The sequence below is a fragment of the Podarcis cretensis genome (assembly GCF_951804945.1).
Source record: "Podarcis cretensis genome assembly, chromosome: 6".
Lineage (NCBI taxonomy): Eukaryota > Metazoa > Chordata > Lepidosauria > Squamata > Lacertidae > Podarcis > Podarcis cretensis.
Genome location: NC_137175.1, coordinates 94822363 through 94839591, shown reverse-complemented (window position 1 = coordinate 94839591; position 17229 = coordinate 94822363). Strand labels below are relative to the sequence as shown.

General features: G+C 44.4%; 1 protein-coding gene and 2 long non-coding RNA genes across 5 annotated transcripts in view; 1 reads left to right on the top strand and 2 right to left on the bottom strand.

Annotated features, from left to right (window-relative positions):
* Positions 1-3069: 3069 nt before the first annotated feature.
* LOC307218907 lies at positions 3070-7106 on the bottom strand. Of its 2 annotated transcripts, XR_013840110.1 has the most exons (4): positions 6931-7106; positions 6193-6347; positions 4223-4814; positions 3070-3219 (listed from the first exon to the last, which is right to left on the bottom strand). It is a non-coding gene; the product is annotated as an uncharacterized lncRNA (long non-coding RNA). The 2 variants fall into 2 exon arrangements; XR_013840111.1 differs by lacking the exon at positions 6931-7106 and having other exon boundaries at positions 6193-6533.
* Positions 7107-7131: 25 nt separating this feature from the next.
* On the bottom strand, positions 7132-15429 carry LOC307218936. Its single transcript, XR_013840157.1, has 3 exons — positions 15304-15429; positions 10951-11250; positions 7132-7315 (listed from the first exon to the last, which is right to left on the bottom strand). It is a non-coding gene; the product is annotated as an uncharacterized lncRNA (long non-coding RNA).
* KIAA1614 overlaps positions 15315-17229 on the top strand; it is a gene marked incomplete at its 5' end in the record, with an annotated part of 28733 nt that continues 26818 nt past the window's right edge. For both annotated transcript variants that reach the window (XM_079981110.1, XM_079981109.1), the window contains one exon: positions 15315-16281. In XM_079981110.1, coding sequence (XP_079837236.1) covers positions 15315-16281 — 967 coding nt within the window. The remainder of the gene's footprint in view (positions 16282-17229) is intronic.

Sequence of the window (17229 nt, the reverse complement as noted above, 5' to 3'; positions counted from 1 at the left end):
TGGTTGCTGACCTTGAGCCAGACATCCTGGAGAGTGAAGTCAAATGGGCCTTAGAAAGCACTGCAAATAACAAGGCCAGTGGAAGTGATGGTATTCCAGCTGAACTATTTAAAATTTTAAAAGATGATGCTGTTAAGGTGCTACACTCAATATGCCAGCAAGTTTGGAAAACTCAGCAGTGGCCAGAAGATTGGAGAAGATCAGTCTACATTCCAATCCCAAAGAAGGGCAGTGCCAAAGAATGCTCCAACTATCGCACAATTGCACTAATTTCTCACGCTAGCAAGGTTATGCTTAAAATTCTACAAGGAAGGCTCAAGCAGTATGTGGACCGAGAACTCCCAGAAGTGCAAGCTGGATTTAGAAGAGGCAGAGGAACCAGAGACCAAATTGCAAACATGCGCTGGATTATGGAGAAAGCTAGAGAGTTCCAGAAAGACATCTACTTCTGCTTCATTGACTATGCAAAAGCCTTTGACTGTGTCGACCATGGCAAACTATGGCAAGTTCTTAAAGAAATGGGAGTGCCTGATCACCTCATCTGTCTCCTGAGAAATCTCTATGTGGGACAAGAAGCTACAGTTAGAACTGGATATGGAACAACTGACTGGTTCAAAATTGGGAAAGGAGTACGACAAGGCTGCATTTTGTCTCCCTGCTTATTTAACTTATATGCAGAATTCATCATGCGAAAGGCTGGGCTGGATGAATCCCTAGCCGGAATTAAGATTGCCGGAAGAAATATCAACAACCTCAGATATGCAGATGACACAACCTTGATGGCAGAAAGTGAGGAGGAATTAAAGAACCTTTTATTGAGGGTGAAAGAGGAGAGTGCAAAATATGGTCTGAAGCTCAACATCAAAAAAACGAAGATCATGGCTACTGGTCCCATCACCTCCTGGCAAATAGAAGGGGAAGAAATGGAGGCAGTGAGAGATTTTACTTTCTTGGGCTCCATGATCACTGCAAATGGTGACAGCAGCCACGAAATTAAAAGACGCCTGCTTCTTGGGAGAAGGGCAATGACAGGCCTAGACAGCATCTTGAGAAGTAGAGACATCACCTTGCCAACAAAGGTCCGTATAGTTAAAGCTATGGTTTTCCCAGTAGTGATGTATGGAAGTGAGAGCTGGACCATAAAGAAGGCTGATCGCCGAAGAATTGATGCTTTTGAATTATGGTGCTGGAGGAGACTCTTGAGAGTCCCATGGACTGCAAGAAGATCAAACCTCTCCATTCTGAAGGAAATCAGCCCTGAGTGCTCACTGGAAGGACAGATTGTGAAGCTGAGGCTCCAGTACTTTGGCCACCTCATGAGAAGAGAAGACTCCCTGGAGAAGACCCTGATGTTGGGAAAGATGGAGGGCACAAGGAGAAGGGGGCGACAGAGGACGAGATGGTTGGATAGTGTTTTCGAGGTTACCAGCATGAGTCTGACCAAGCTGCGGGGGGCAGTGGAGGACAGGAGTGCCTGGCGTTCTCTGGTCCATGGGGTCACGAAGAGTCGGACACGACTAAACGACTAAACAACAAATATTGCTACAGACATTTCTGAAATCATGGTCTTTCCAACGAGTGGCTCTTGTCCAGGTTTGTTACTTTAAATGTTGTGAGGATCCTATGCCCTTTTAAAATGTGGTTTTTTTGGGTGGGGTGGTTATTGCTTTTATTTTGATTATGTCTTTTGTGGTTTTGTATTTCAATTTTATTCTATGGACAGCTCTGAGACCTCTGGGTATAGGGCAGTATATAAATTCAAAAATAAAAATAAAAATAAAACAAGCCATAAATAGGAGGCATGGAGAACGTGGTGGTTCTATGCAGGAATAAAATAGGCACACTCCGCCATATGAATGGCCCACTGGGGTGAATGAAACACTGTGGATGCCAAATCATAAAATTCTGAAAGTTGTGGATGGTGTGGCGCCACCCTTTATTCTGAAAAAAGGAGGGTGAGAAGGATAATAACATTCAGCAGAAGGCGTGTGTGTGGATATGCCCATGGAGACAATTTCCCTTTTCCCTTGAGTATGTTTCAGCGCTGCATAAAATCACAGTGCATGTACTGCAAGACCAAATGGTTGCTTTATTCAAACAACAGCAGCAGCAAAAATTAGGACATCTAACTAACCATCTTATCCATGCCAGCTTTAAATTACACAGCGACAACTCCTCTGAACATGGTTGTAATCTTCCCCATTAGCCGGTCGCACATGTCCTCTGTCAAAAATAGTCTCTGTGCTAACTCCAGCGACAAATCAGCCCTTGGTTTTCTTTAGCCTCATGAGATTTGCAAAATGGGCAGAGTATACCGGAAATTGAAACATTCCATTCTGCTGCTACAGCGGTTAGCCAAAAAAGAAAAGAAAAGGGGGGTGGAAAGGGGGGGGGAGAGGAAAGGAAAGGAAAAAAACAGGCCTTGCGTTTCTAGTACACTTTACCAGGACTTCTATAAAGGCGTTTCTGTTTAGGCGAGCACTTAAAGACGACAACAAAGGTGATGCTGAAGTCAACAGCCATGGATGGGGCAGGGGTGGATTAAAACAATTTCATAATCCTAGCGATTTCCCTTTTTTGATCGGGATTATGAAACCAATCATGAATATCAAAAACTGCAGCTTAAACCAGCGACTTGGGACAGATGCCCTGCAGCTATGGACACAGCAAGAATGAAGAGCAGAGGATTCCTTTTCATTTAGGGAAAGTCTCTTGGCCCTTCGCTTCCCATTCCCCTTTCAGGTAAGAATTGCTTCTTTAAAACATCCACAGCGGTTTGCTAATCCGAAACAAAGCTAAAGACAAAACTATGCATTTGGGTAAGCAAGGAAAGGGTGTGTGTGTGTGTGTGTAACTTGGGGCATTTCTGTGAGCAGTGTTTTAATGCTTACAGGCAGCTATTGTTCTATTGATCCCAAAGGATAACAAGCTCAAAATTTAGAGGTGCACAAAAACCTTGGATTGGCATTTTCTGTGCGGTACTGCAATTCAAAATCTCTTCTACATCACCACACACTGGTGTAATAAAGCTGCCTGGTTTTTCATCATAGGGTAATAATTTTGTTAAAAAAACTTCCTTTGTTGGCCTGCTGTATCTTTGGTTATCTTATGCTTAAAACATGTTTGCACTGTGAAACAAAATTCCTCCATCACCATCCAATGTATGCATCCTTTGCACCAGCTGACGTTTTACCCATCTTCAGTGTTACTCTTCGGCAGCTATATTGGGGAGTTAGAAAAAGAGAATGTGTGCTAAGAAACTTGGATGGCTGTGGCGGGTCTTCTGCCCAATTTGACACCCCCAAACAAGGGTGTCCTAACCAGAATCAGAATGAAAGCAGCAGGATCACTTTAAGAAAAACCGCACTTGCAAGCAATTTACTGATATACGGGTGGTTGTCCGCTGCTTTTATATGCTAACGAAGGAGCAGTAAATGTGGTGCTGTTGCTCTGTGGCACTAATATTAATTATTTTATTATTACAAATCCCATCAGCCCTGGCCAGCACAGCCAATGGTGAAGGAGGATGGCTGTTGTAGGACAGTAACAGTGGTTACGACATCGGAAGCCAGTTTAAATTGGTTTGAGAGCTGGTGTAATACGGTGGCTAAGAAGCTGAATTATGAATCTGGAGGGCATTGGGTTTGAATCTTGCTTATTTAGCCTGGTGCGTAAAAAAAGCCCAAGCACCTGCAAAAACCATGTATTCTTTACCTTCCTTTGCCTCGATTTCTCCTGTGCTGGAGTTTAGACTGTAAGCTCCTTCAGGCAGGGAACTGTCTTATTGTACTCAGTAAACCACCATGTGCATGGAAGGTGCTAGATAAACAATCACCATTCAGGGAGGTAGGAAGCTTGGATGGATTTGGCAAGGTGTGGGGAGAGCCATTCTAGACTGGTCCTTTTTTTTTTGAGAATTCGCTAGGAGAGTGGGAGAACCTTGACAGGCCAAGTACTGTAGTCTTAGGCTTCAGAGCATGTGCAGAGTTCTTACAAGAAAGATGTTCTGAGAGTGTGAAAGTCTTGACAGGGCTCATCTTTGGTTACCTGGAAAAGGATGGTTCCGAGGAGGCAAAAGGAACCAAAGGGGCAGCTTACATAGTTATAGGAATTAGAGATGGAAACTTCTTCCTTAAGCAGAGTATAGGATCAGTGATGAAATAAACTCTATCTGATTTAAGTGGTTCTATGAGCCAAAAATCTACCAAGAGGCTGATCCCACCTCCTTAATGATTCTGCACTTCCATTAAAATTTGTTGTTGTTGTTTAGTCGTTTAGTTGTGTCCGACTCTTCGTGACCCCCTGGACCAGAGCACGCCAGGCAATCCTGCCTTCCACTGCCTCCCGCAGTTTGCTCAAACTCATGCTGGTAGCTTCGAGAACACTGTCAAACCATCTTATCCTCTGTCGTCCCCTTCTCCTTGTGCCCTCCATCTTTCCCAACATCAGGGTCTTTTCCAGGGAGTTTTCTCTTCTCATGAGGTGGCCAAAGTATTGAAGCCTCAGCTTCAGGATCTGTCCTTCCAGTGAGCACTCAGGGCTGATTTCCTTCAGAATGATCTTCTTGCAGCCCATGGGACTCTCAAGAGTCTCCTCCAACACCAGAATTCAAAAGCATAAATTCTTCGGTGATCAGCTTTCTTTATGGTCCAGCTCTCACTTCCATACATCACTACTGGGAAAACCATAGCTTTTACTATACGGACCTTTGTTGGCAAGGTGATGTCTCTGCTTTTTAAGATGCTGTCTAGGTTTGTCATTGGTTTTCTCCCAAGATCCATGAAAATAGTGAGAGTCATTTCAAACCAGCTAGCCTGTTGTGAGAAGAGAAAATATTGGTTAGCCAATATAATGCTGCCGCACCCCCCCCCCACCCCAGTTTTGTGAAATACAGCTTCCATCATCCCTATAGCTGAGGATGATGGGAATTGTAGTCCACAAAATCTCTGGAAGGAACTATTTTGGGATTTGTCAGGGGGCTGCTTATCAACTTTTCAGTTGACACAATGCTGGGAAGAATCGCATCAAGAACAGAAGTAAGATTCCAAACCATCTCAAGAACCTGAAATATTGAGCCGAAACCAACAAGATGAAATTCAGCAGGGATAAATGTAACAAAAAATAGGTGAGGTGGAATTGGGGAAAGAAACCTGGCTTGGAAGCATTACATGTGAAAAGTATTTAGGTGTCTTCATGGATCAGCCTGTGAACCAGCAGTGATGATGATAGAGGGGCAGTCTTAGGTTTCGTTAACACAAGTGTAATTCCAAGATCAGGCGAAGCAATAGTTACGCTATGTTCTGCGGTGGCTGGGCCACATCTAAAGTCCCGAGTGCCACATTTTAGAAAGGACACTGACGAAGTCAAGGATATCCAGAAGAGGGCAACCAGAATGATAAGGTGTTTGGAAACCAATGTTCTATGAATGGTGGAAATAGGAGAGGTAGGACTGGAGAAGATTAAGAGGAGACAATCTGCAGGGCTATCACACAGAAGATGGAGCAGACTTGTTTTCCCTGTCGCTCTAGAAATCAGGACTAGAACCGTATTGAAGGCAAGCGGGTTCCAGCTAAGTGTTAGGAGAGCCTTCCAAATGGTAAAAGATGTTCAGCATTGGACTGACTGGGAGATGGTAGACTCTTCTTTGCATTTAAGCAGAGGATGGATGGCCATCTGTCCAGAGTACAGGAGATGCATTCGGCATAGAGCAGGTGGTTGGATTAAGGGGTCCCTTCCTATTCTATGCGCCTAAACATTTCTCAGCCTCACCCAGCCCCTATATATGCTTGCTACGTGTCTTACCAAACGGGGGGGGGGGTCTGGAGAATTACAAGATAACCCACACAAAGAGCTTCAGTCACACACAAAGCTATGTGAGCTTATTGTTTTCAGCCTTTGTAGCAACACATGGCCACATAAAGGGTGGTCAGATCTCTGGACAGGAGAGAACACAGAATGCTGCTTTGTCTGCCTTGCTCTTCTTATTGTGCACAAGGGAAAATGGGCTGTTTAGGAAGTAACTAGGGAAGTATTTAAACAAGAGATCAATATGAATTCCCTGGAAGAAATAAAGAAAGGACTCCTGACCCCAAACAGCAGTCTTTGGATTCAAAGTCTGAGTTACTGGTCCGGAAAACTAGCAAATTTTAACGTGGATTTTATGCCTTAAGCCTCACTAGGTTCAGGACGTACCAGAACGTAGATGCAGGGAAGATTATCCTGGCAAGCAGGCTTTCATCTTTCTCTTTCTACAGCAAGTGCTTTAAATAAAGGCCCTTCCTTCCACGGACTAATCACATCCAATTGTAGCCTTAGCAGCGCTTTTGTTCCTTGCCTGCAGACAGCAGCTGAGAGGGGAATCAATTTTGGAAGAGAGCTGTTAACTTTGCAGGGTTGCAAGGCACTTCAGGAGCACTGTTCTACCTTTTGTAGCCAATACTGGTCTCCAAAGGGGCCGCTCGACTCTGGACTCTGCAGGCTCTGGTTCTGCCAAGTTCAACCTGCCACATGACAGGCTCTGCCCATTCCTCTTCATACTCCTTCCAGGCTGCCATTGATCTACCCGTATTTTTCGCTCTATAACACGCTCCAGACCATAACACGCACCTAGTTTTTAGAGGAGGAAAACAAGAAAAAAAATATTCTAAACGAAATAGTGGATATATGATTTTTGTGGTTCATGCTGTGGCCACAGACATGTGATCTGACAGTGAGTTTGGAGTAGCCCAATGCAAAAATCCTGAGGATCCATGTGGATCCATGCTTTGTAACCACGGAGGAGGGAAGGAAGGGGAACCATGGATCCTCTGCTCACGACTGCAGCAGATCCCCCCCGCCACCCGCAGGCATTCGCTCCATAACACGCACAGACATTTCCCCTTACTTTCTAGGAGGAAAAAAGTGAGTGTTATGGTGCAAAAAATACGGTACCTCTTTCTGCCTCCGGAGGCTGTTCCATTAGGGCAATTGGTGCCCCGCCCCACCAATATGCTTCCTCCTTCTCGGGCTCAGTGATGTGCCGTAGAACTCAGGCAAATGGGGAGAAAACTAGAATTACAGTTGGATCTGCCTGTCATTTATAATAATAATAATTTATTATTTGTACCCCGCCCAGAGTGGCTGGGGAAACATTACAGGCAGGCGCTTAACCTGCCCATCTGTTCTTTTTCATTCCCTTGCCTTGTTCGTGAAAGTCTTTTATCTACTGCCTCTTTGCTGCTGCTGCTGCCTTTTAATTTTTTTTTATTATTTAGCAGGATTTACGGTAGATCGTACAGTAGCTTGAGCATCTCTTTGAATGGAAAGGTAGCATCTTCTTCTGTAAATAATAATTTTAACATTTTATCTTAAGCGTCTCAAATTGCTTTCGAGCTTATCCGTTTTAAAGCATTTTCAAAGCTCTTACACATCTTATGAAAATGTCCAAAATAAGGGCATCTTTGGATTCTTTTGCTTTTGATTTTATCTTGTATTTCCCCCACCCCCACTCCCAAACTGCCCTGAGAGCTTTGGATGAAGGGTGGTATACAAATTTAATAAATAATAATAATAATAATAATAATAATAATAATAATAATAATATCCAAAGAGAGAACAAGAGAGCTGTGCCTCTGTATGTTTTGGAATAATGTTGCTTTTTAAGAAGCTCAGTTCTACGCACAAGTGCAAAAGCTGCAGGCCGCATCCTTGCAGAGCCCTGAACTTCGGCTCAAATCAAAACTCGGAGTGTATAAATATGGAGAGACTCAACTGGCACTACCATTACATATCTATAGGTGCAAGGAGAAAACATTCTTCTTTACCATGGGTGTAGACAGGATTTTGTTGGGGTGGGGCAGCCTTTATGTTGGGGGGAAGGCAGAACCGAGTTATGTGCAATGCAGCTGGTCAGTTAAATAGTCAGCTGTTCTCTTTGGCGGTATCCTGAGAATGCCCTCGCCCGTCTTTTTAGGACCACTTTTGTTTGAGACAGAAGCATCCCATCATTATTATTTATTGAATTTATATACCGCCCTATAACTGGAGGTCTCGGGGCAGTTCTTTCCCTGGGGAGCCTTAGATAAAGGGCAGTATAGTCATAGCAATAATAAGAGTATAGATCAAGGGAAGTAATAGTGCCACTGTATTCTGCTCTGGTCAGACCTCACCTGGAGTACTGTGTCCAGTTCTGGGCACCACAGTTCAAGAAGGACACTGACAAACTGGAACGTGTCCAGAGGAGGGCAACCAAAATGGTCAAAGGCCTGGAAACGATGCCTTATGAAGAACGGCTAAGGGAGCTGGGCATGTTTAGCCTGGAGAAGAGGAGGTTAAGGGGTGATATGATAGCCATGTTCAAATATATAAAAGGATGTCACATAGAGGAGGGAGAAAGGTTGTTTTCTGCTGCTCCAGAGAAGCGGACACGGAGCAATGGTTCCAAAACTACAAGAAAGAAGATTCCACCTAAACATTAGGAAGAACTTCCTGACAGTAAGAGCTGTTTGACAGTGGAATTTGCTGCCCAGGAGTGTGGTGGAGTCTCCTTCTTTGGAGGTCTTTAAGCAGAGGCTTGACAACCATATGTCAGGAGTGCTCTGATGGTGTTTCCTGCTTGGCAGGGGGTTGGACTCGATGGCCCTTGTGGTCTCTTCCAACTCTAGGATTCTATGAAGTATAGTAATAGTAATAATAATTCTTTTTCAGCCTCCCCCCCCCTTTCCCTCCTCCTCTAGAGAGCGGCCTTTGCATCGTAATAGTAATAATATTAGTAATAGTAATAATAATAATTCTTTTTCAGCCTCGCCTTCTCCTCCTCCTCCAGAGAGCGGACTTCACATAATAATAATAATAATAATAATAATAATAATAATAATAATAATTCAGTCTCCCCCCTTCTCCTCAGAGCGGGCTTCGCATAATAATAATAATAATAATAATAATAATAATAATTTCTTTTTCAGCCTCCCCCCTTCTCCAGAGAGCGGACTTCACATTATTATTATTATTATTATTAAGCCTCCCCCCTTCTCCTCAGAGCGGGCTTCGCATAACAACAACAATAATAATTCTTTTTCAGTCTCCCCTCTTCTCCTCAGAGCGGACTTCACATAATAATAATAATAATAATAATAATAATAATAATGATAATAATAATAATTTTTCAGCTTCCCCCTTCTCCTCAGAGCGGACTTCACATAATAATAATAATAATAATAATAATAATAATAATAATTCTTTTTCAGCTTCCCCCTTCTCAGAGCGGACTTCACATAATAATAATAATAATAATAATAATAATAATTCTTTTTCAGCCTCCCCCTTCTCTTCAGAGCGGACTTCGAATAATAATAATAATAATAATAATAATAATAATTCTTTTTCAGCTTCCCCCTTCTACTCAGAGCGGACTTCACATAATAATAATAATAATAATAATAATAATTCTTTTTCAGCTTCCCCCTTCTCCTCAGAGCGGACTTCACATAATAATAATAATAATAATAATAATAATAATAATTTTTCAGCTTCCCCCTTCTCCTCAGAGCGGACTTCACATAATAATAATAATAATAATAATAATAATAATAATAATAATAATTCTTTTTCAGCCTCCCCCTTCTCTTCAGAGCGGACTTCGAATAATAATAATAATAATAATAATAATAATAATTCTTTTTCAGCTTCCCCCTTCTACTCAGAGCGGACTTCACATAATAATAATAATAATAATAATAATAATTCTTTTTCAGCTTCCCCCTTCTCCTCAGAGCGGACTTCACATAATAATAATAATAATAATAATAATAATAATAATTTTTCAGCTTCCCCCTTCTCCTCAGAGCGGACTTCACATAATAATAATAATAATAATAATAATAATAATAATAATAATAATAATTCTTTTTCAGCTTCCCCCTTCTCCTCAGAGCGGACTTCACATAATAATAATAATAATAATAATAATAATTCTTTTTCAGCTTCCCCCGCTTCTCCTCCGGAGAGCGGCCTTCGCCTCCTGCCTCGTCGTCGCCAACCTCCGCGGTCTTTTCCAGCTCCAGCCATCTCCCTGAGAGAGAGAAGGGCGCATTCCTGAAGGGCAGCCAGCGGCCGCTGAGAGAGAGCGAGAGCCAGCCCGCTTCCTCCCTCCTCCTCCTCCTCCGCCATCCCTCCCTCCCTTCTCCGCGGCCTTCCCGCTTCGCCCCCCTCAGCCGCCTCGCCAGAGCCTCGGCCTCCCTGCCGGCCCAGTCAAGACCGGCGAGGCCTGGCGCCGCGGCCTAGTCGTGAGCGGGAGCGCCGGGCTCGCGTACCCCGCCATGCCGCTTCTCAGGTCCCAAGGGCGCAGGGGGTTTGAAAGAGGCCGAGTGATCCTCCCTACATCTTGAGACCCTGCTTTTTTGCGCGCTTTTTGGGCGCCCTCGTTTCCTAAGTGTGTGCTTTTTTATATTATATGTGTATATAAAATGATATTTATACGTGCATCTTCTTTGGGCACCCCTGCCCCCTAAGCGTGTGCTTTTTTATATTATATGTGTATATAAAATGGTATTTATACGTGCATCTTCTTTGGGCACCCCTGCCCCCTAAGCGTGTGCTTTTTTATATGTGTATATAAAATGATATTTATACGTGCATCTTCTTTGGGCACCCCTGCTCCCTAAGCGTGTGCTTTTTTATATTATATGTGTATATAAAATGGTATTTATACGTGCATCTTCTTTGGGCACCCCTGCTCCCTAAGCGTGTGCTTTTTTATATTATATGTGTATATAAAATGGTATTTATACGTGCATCTTCTTTGGGCACCCCTGCTCCCTAAGCGTGTGCTTTTTTATATTATATGTGTATATAAAATGATATTTATACGTGCATCTTCTTTGGGCACCCCTGCCCCCTAAGCGTGTGCTATATATATATATATATATATATATGCGTGTACAAAACGATATTTGTATTGGCATCTTCTCTCACTGGCCCATGAGGAGGTGAATGAAGAGAGAAGAGACTCCTGGTTTTCTTCAGGGGATGCCAAGGGCTCAAGAAAAGTCCCTTTTGCCTTTCTGAGCGGCTGCTCCGTCCTTTCAGGTCTTCTGCTGGATCCAGTCGGTGCAAAACTCTCTCTTTCTCTTGGGTCTTGGATGGATTCGGGGAGAATGACTTCGCAGAGCTGCGAGTCCCGGACTCAGTTGCGCAGGCTGCAGCCGTGCCCATTTCCCCCTCGAGGAAAGTGAAGGGCAGCTGACCGGAGAAGGCTTGGTGAGCACGAATCTTCTCCGTCTGTCTCTTTGGATTGCAAATTCCAGGGGGTGCTCTTGTGGGCTTTGCGCTCCCTGGACTTGAATGCATGCGCAAGTAGAAGTTTCCTACTGTGGCAGTTACAAATGATGCTCTTGCGGGCCATGCGCTCCCTAGGCTTGCTTGCTGACTTCAATGCATGCATGAGTAGATGTTTCGTACCATGGTACTGTACTGTAGTTAGAAATGATGCTCTTGTGGGCTTTGCGCTCCCTGGACTTGAATGCATGCGCAAGTAGAAGCTTCCTACCGTGGCAGTTACAAATGATGCTCTTGCGGGCCATGCGCTCCCTAGGCTTGCTTGCTGACTTCAATGCATGCATGAGTAGATGTTTCGTACCATGGTACTGTACTGTAGTTAGAAATGATGCTCTTGTGGGCTTTGCGCTCCCTGGACTTGAATGCATGCGCAAGTAGAAGCTTCCTACCGTGGCAGTTACAAATGATGCTCTTGCGGGCCATGCGCTCCCTAGGCTTGCTTGCTGACTTCAATGCATGCATGAGTAGATGTTTCCTACCATGGTGCTGTAGTTAGAAATGATGCTCTTGCGGGCCATGCGCTCCCTAGGCTTGCTTGCTGACTTCAATTCATGTGTGAGTAGAGGTTTCCTACCATGATACAGTGGTACCTCTGGTTGCAAACGGGATCCGTTCCGGAGGCCCATTCGCAACATGAGCAGAATCCAACCCGCGTCTGCACGTGTCGCCATTCGCTGCTTCTGCACATGATGTCATTTTGTGTGTCTGCACATGCGCGAGCAGTGAAATCCCGAAGTAACCCTTTCTGGTACTTCGGGGTTACCGCAGGATGCAACCTGAAAACGCTCAACTTGAAGCAAACGCAACATGAGTTATGACTGTACTGTCGTTAGAAATGATGCTCTTGTGGGCTTTGCGCTCCCTAGACTTGAATGCATGCACAAGTAGAAGCTTCTTACCGTGGCAGTTACAAATGAGGTTGGGGCTCAGATGGAGAAAGTGAGGCAACAGCTGCTGGCTCCAGAATTGGGTTGTGTGCGAGCAAGATGGTGGTTCGGCAAGGCAAGTTGACGGGTCCCGAACCTCAAACGAAGTCGATTTGAAGCCAAGAGCTTCGTCTTGTTTCTCTTTCTACAGCGGTGGCTCTCAAAGGGTGCGGTGTGCCACATTGGTGTGGCAGGAGGACGGGATGGCAAAAGTGGAACAGCCATGCTGTATAGCACCATCTTCTTGCATTTTTCATTGCAGGGATGGTTTCTAGGAAGAACTCTCATTCTTTCCCTCTCGGTTTGCTGTGATTAGTGTCCCTGAGCCAGTCTGGGGGCAGCTATTAAGTGTTTCAGAACGCCCCCAGCCAATCACATCATTTGTTTGTGCGGTGCAGAAACCATGGTTTGTAGCGTTGCGTGAACATGGCCATGGTTTCCTCTGTCTTGAATACAGGGTTAGCAATTGACTGTAGCTACACGCAGCTTGCATTGGCTTCTGACACATTCTCCGTTAAACCGTGTTGCCCTGTTCTAAATCCAAATTGCGCATAATAGGCAGTGGGACGGTGCAAAAGTAATAAGGAAACTGTTCTTTCCCCATGCCTTTGAAAAGAGCGGCATGAACGTGCCTGTTGCCATGGGCACAGTGCTCCTTTTTCATGCTTGCCTGCTTGTCGCCGCTGCAACCACCCAGTAGAGCAGCGAGCGGGAAAAGAAGCTCTTAATTCCATGGCCCCCTCCTTTGCAAACCTTTTCCCAAGCTGGAGCATATTTCAGATGTTTATTTTGATTTTTTTTAATAAATAATATTTATTAAAATTTTAAAGGTTACAAACAGAAAGAGTAAAAACACCATATCAAACAAGAACAAAACAACGCATCACAATAAGAAAGAAGAAGAAGAGGAAAAGAAAAAAAAACACAGCTAATCTTCCCATAACTTGTCTTTCATTTGCTTGTTTCCTTGACCTCCTCACACCTCCCTTTTTTGTATTCTAGTTCAGTTAACTATTTCAGCAAATCCTTTCCATCTTTTCCACTTTTTGTTCAGTAATTTATCTTAATATAATGTAACTTTACTTTCCCTCCTTTCACCAATTAACAGTCTATTTTTTCCTAAACCCTTATAACATTTCTACTAAAACCACATAACTTCATTCCAACATCCTTCTAACATTCATTAATTTGATAGTCTTTAAATTTCTTCCAATCTTCCTCCACCGACTCTTCTCCCTGGTCTCGGATTCTGCCAGTCATTTCCGCCAGTTCCATATATTTCAGATGTTTAAAACATGCTGTGGACATTGTTGAGATAGCTCTGTTGGAGATGGCTGTGGAAGCTGATAACTGGGAGAGGTGCAGCTGAGAATGTGTGAAGAGGCTGGATATTTAGGAGACTCCCTGCCCTAAGGGCCCTGCAGCTCTGTTTTGCCCCCTCCCTCAGTGCTGTAGCATCAAAACTGCAAGTTTTGTAGTACCGTTTTATTTCCTGGCCAGATTATCCATGGATTGAGGAAATCCAAATATAGCAGGTGGAAAGTGTGGATTGCGACTTGGATGAGGAGGATGTTTTGTAGATGTGACAAAAAAAGAGACACAAGATGTTTCTAAATCCACATTAAACTCCAGTGTTGATGAGACTTTACGAAGGGGTGAGTTGCTTTTTTGGGGGGTTAATCGTGCCCCAAAGCACCACTCCTGAGAAACACGAAAAGTAACTCAGCAAGACCCCAAATTATTCTTCCTCCTATATACTGTGTTATGATTTTCCTGTGAGCTGTTCTCCGAATCAGAGAGTTCTGACTAGAGAAAGAGAGAGATCTCTCTAGTAAACAGATCTGCACTATCTGTTATTTCTATGGGATGGAACATGGAAAATTATCCTTGTGAATTCCTTACATCTGGAAAGCCAACAGTTGTACAAAGCTCACCGTGACAGCTACTTAGTTATGATATAGCAGGGCTTTCTCTATACTATGATTTTGCCAAAATTAAGGGGGGGAACCAAATTTTTGCTATTGGTCGGGATATCTTTTCTTCCAAAGACTCTCTTTGCTTTTTTAAAAAATGAAGTTTCTGGGTAGAGTTCACACTGTGTGCGAAACACTTTGCGAAATCTCAGGAATCACGTGTGGGTCTGAATGAGGTGCAAAACAATCAGGATTGTGTGTGTTGTGATTCTGCAGGCATGCAGTAAAAACATGCAGTGTGGTTCTACTTGGAATTAAGGCCCACTGAATTCAATGAGACTTGCTCCAAGGTAAATGCATTTAAGATTCCAGCCATGAAATGTGGTATGGGATGCAGAATGGGCCTTTCTGAGGTTCTCTGCTTTCATTTGAAAAACAAGGAAGTTTCTTTCAGCTGCTAATAGATAGATGCTTCAAAGAATGGCTGCTTAAAAACCAGAGTGCTGGCTGAATAAATGACCAGGTGGCTATGAGCAGGTCTTCAGTGCCCTGCAAAACTCCTTGCACTTTCGTATGACTGAGCAAAACCAGAATATATTAGGCAAAATAATAAAACTGAAGACTAAATTATGTTAAATTGCTGTTTGCTCTATTTACATAATGCATGTTAGGCTGTAAGATTCTGATTTTCTTGACAAAATCTGGATTATGATTTGGGTATGTAGTAAATATGACCCTGGGAGTGACTACAGAGTGGGCCTTTAATTCTCATCCTTCCTGCTTTTCTGTCCCTGTAGTTGGAGAGAACAGAATAAATGGTGTAAAATTAACAAAATACATAAATTTGCACAATTTAGGCAGGATTTATTTTGTGCAGAATTTTGGTTATCTTGAATAATTATGGATATTTGAGTGCAGAGCATGAAACCCTCTAACTGGGTCCCTCTTAGGTTGGCCAGATGCAAAAGAGAACAGAGGTATTGCACCTTTGATAATTCCCAATTCTACACAACTATTAAAGGTGCAGGGGCCCTGTCCTCTTTTAGCCAACCCTGCCCCCTGGTAAGGCCCTTCAGACAATGTTCTCTTGCCCAGCAAGCGTATTGAAACGTCTGTTATTGTTTCCCCCACAAAAAAAGGTAACTCACCACCAAGTGGGAGCATGGAAGGGAACTTCGCTACTGAAAAGAGAAGGACGCTGAACACCTTGAAGCAATGTGTCAGAAATATTCCTAGAGCGAAACAGCCTCCCGAGAACATTGATGATACAGGGGAGCATTGTCTCAACGGGCCATCCTGGGTTCCACTGGGGCTGCTGCGGGATACAAGCAAGGCCACCTCTGTTCTGGAGTCCAAAGTTAAAGCTCTGAAAGAGAAGAGGAGTGGTGTCCACAGGCAGGCGGAGGCAGCACCCCAGGAACGGGCTTCTCCCAAAAAGGCCAAGGCCCGGAAAGGGAAGCCACTGACGGAGCCTGCTCCTCAGGATGCTGTGGTGGAACCTCAGGCCCAGATCCGCACATACCTGACAGATGTGCTGCTGGACAGCACTGACTACCCACGTCTCAAGCAGGAGGGATCTCAAGGGGCAGTACGTACAAGCCTGCTTGTTGACGAATTTGAACCTCTGAAGAGTTCTAAGGCAGCAGAAGAGCCTGCAAGCGTGGGCTGGAGCTCATCCGAGGCATTCCAGAGGCTTCCAGGAAGTGACAGGATGGATAAAAGGGGCTTGTCAGGAAACGCAAAAAGGGCATTGCAAAATGGCCTCTGTGGGGCCAGCTCCTTAAAGGACCTTTCCTTCAACCAGAAATATTTTGAGGATGCAAACGGCAGAGAAGAGCACCTGGTTCATGGTATGGATTTTGAAAGCAGTCCTTTTCTCCACAAAGATGACGCCTGTGGGGCGGGAACAACCGGCCGCCTTTGGCGAACCGAGAGCTGGGACAGTCTCTGCAGCGGTGGAAGCAATGCCAGCACCCTGTCCCTGGCAGAGAGAGTGGAGAGGAACCGGTCGATGCTGCAGGAAATGTTGAGCGCGACGCAGTTTAATAGCCATTCTTTGCGGGAGCTGCATACTCTGCGTCGTCACAAGAAGGATGGCCCAAGCCGTGGGAGAGATGGGCCCAGTAACGGTATGTGCAAGCAGGGTGAAGAGGTTTTCAGAAACCGAACAGGATTTGCAACTTGGATGGGTAGTAGTGGGGAGAAATACTGTAAGAGCTCAGCAAGTACCGTATTTTTTGCTCTATAAGACTCACTTTTTCCCTCCTAAAAAGTAAGGGGAAATGTGTGTGCGTCTTATGGAGCGAATGCAGGCTGCGCAGCTATCCCAGAAGCCAGAACAGCAAGAGGGATTGCTGCTTTCACTGCGCAGCGATTCCTCTTGCTGTTCTGGCTTCTGAGATTCAGAATATTTTTTTTCTTGTTTTCCTCCTCCAAAAACTAGGTGCGTCTTGTGGTCTGGTGCGTCTTATAGAGCGGAAAATACGGGTATTGCAAAAGGGGGGGGGGACCCACCAGAACTGAATTTCTACCTCCTTCTCCACTTGATCCTTGCTTATTCCTCCACCAAACGTCTTGGTCTGAACCTCAGGAGATGCAACCACCCCACCATGTCCCCAGCTTATGCTGTTCTTCCATTCTCCTCACCCTGCAATCCATATGAGGGCCCTTAGTCCATGTTGATTCCACAGATCCCTTTGCCTTTGGTCTTTAAAAAAAGTAATTGTGGGGATGGGCTAAAATTTTTGTCACAACAACTGCATGTGAGAGGGGGCTGAATAGGTTTAACCTCCCCCCCCCCCCCGCAATATCCCAGCAAAAATGTCCCCTTCTCTGCTACTGTTAGCCCCAAGAAGGAAGCTTCCTCTGGCGCTAATGGGAACCAACTTCCTGGGGCTAATAGTAAGCACATACTCTCTCAAGAACGATAAGTCCCAGGATTCTTCAGTTGCTGCTGGTATTTTCTTTGCATTGGCAGGAGGAGCCTGCAGGTTTTGGCTGCTGGCTGGCAGCAGGAGGGAGGGACAAGTCCCATAATAATCAGGGACATTGAGGTCCCAGGGCAGTAGGAGCCAAGA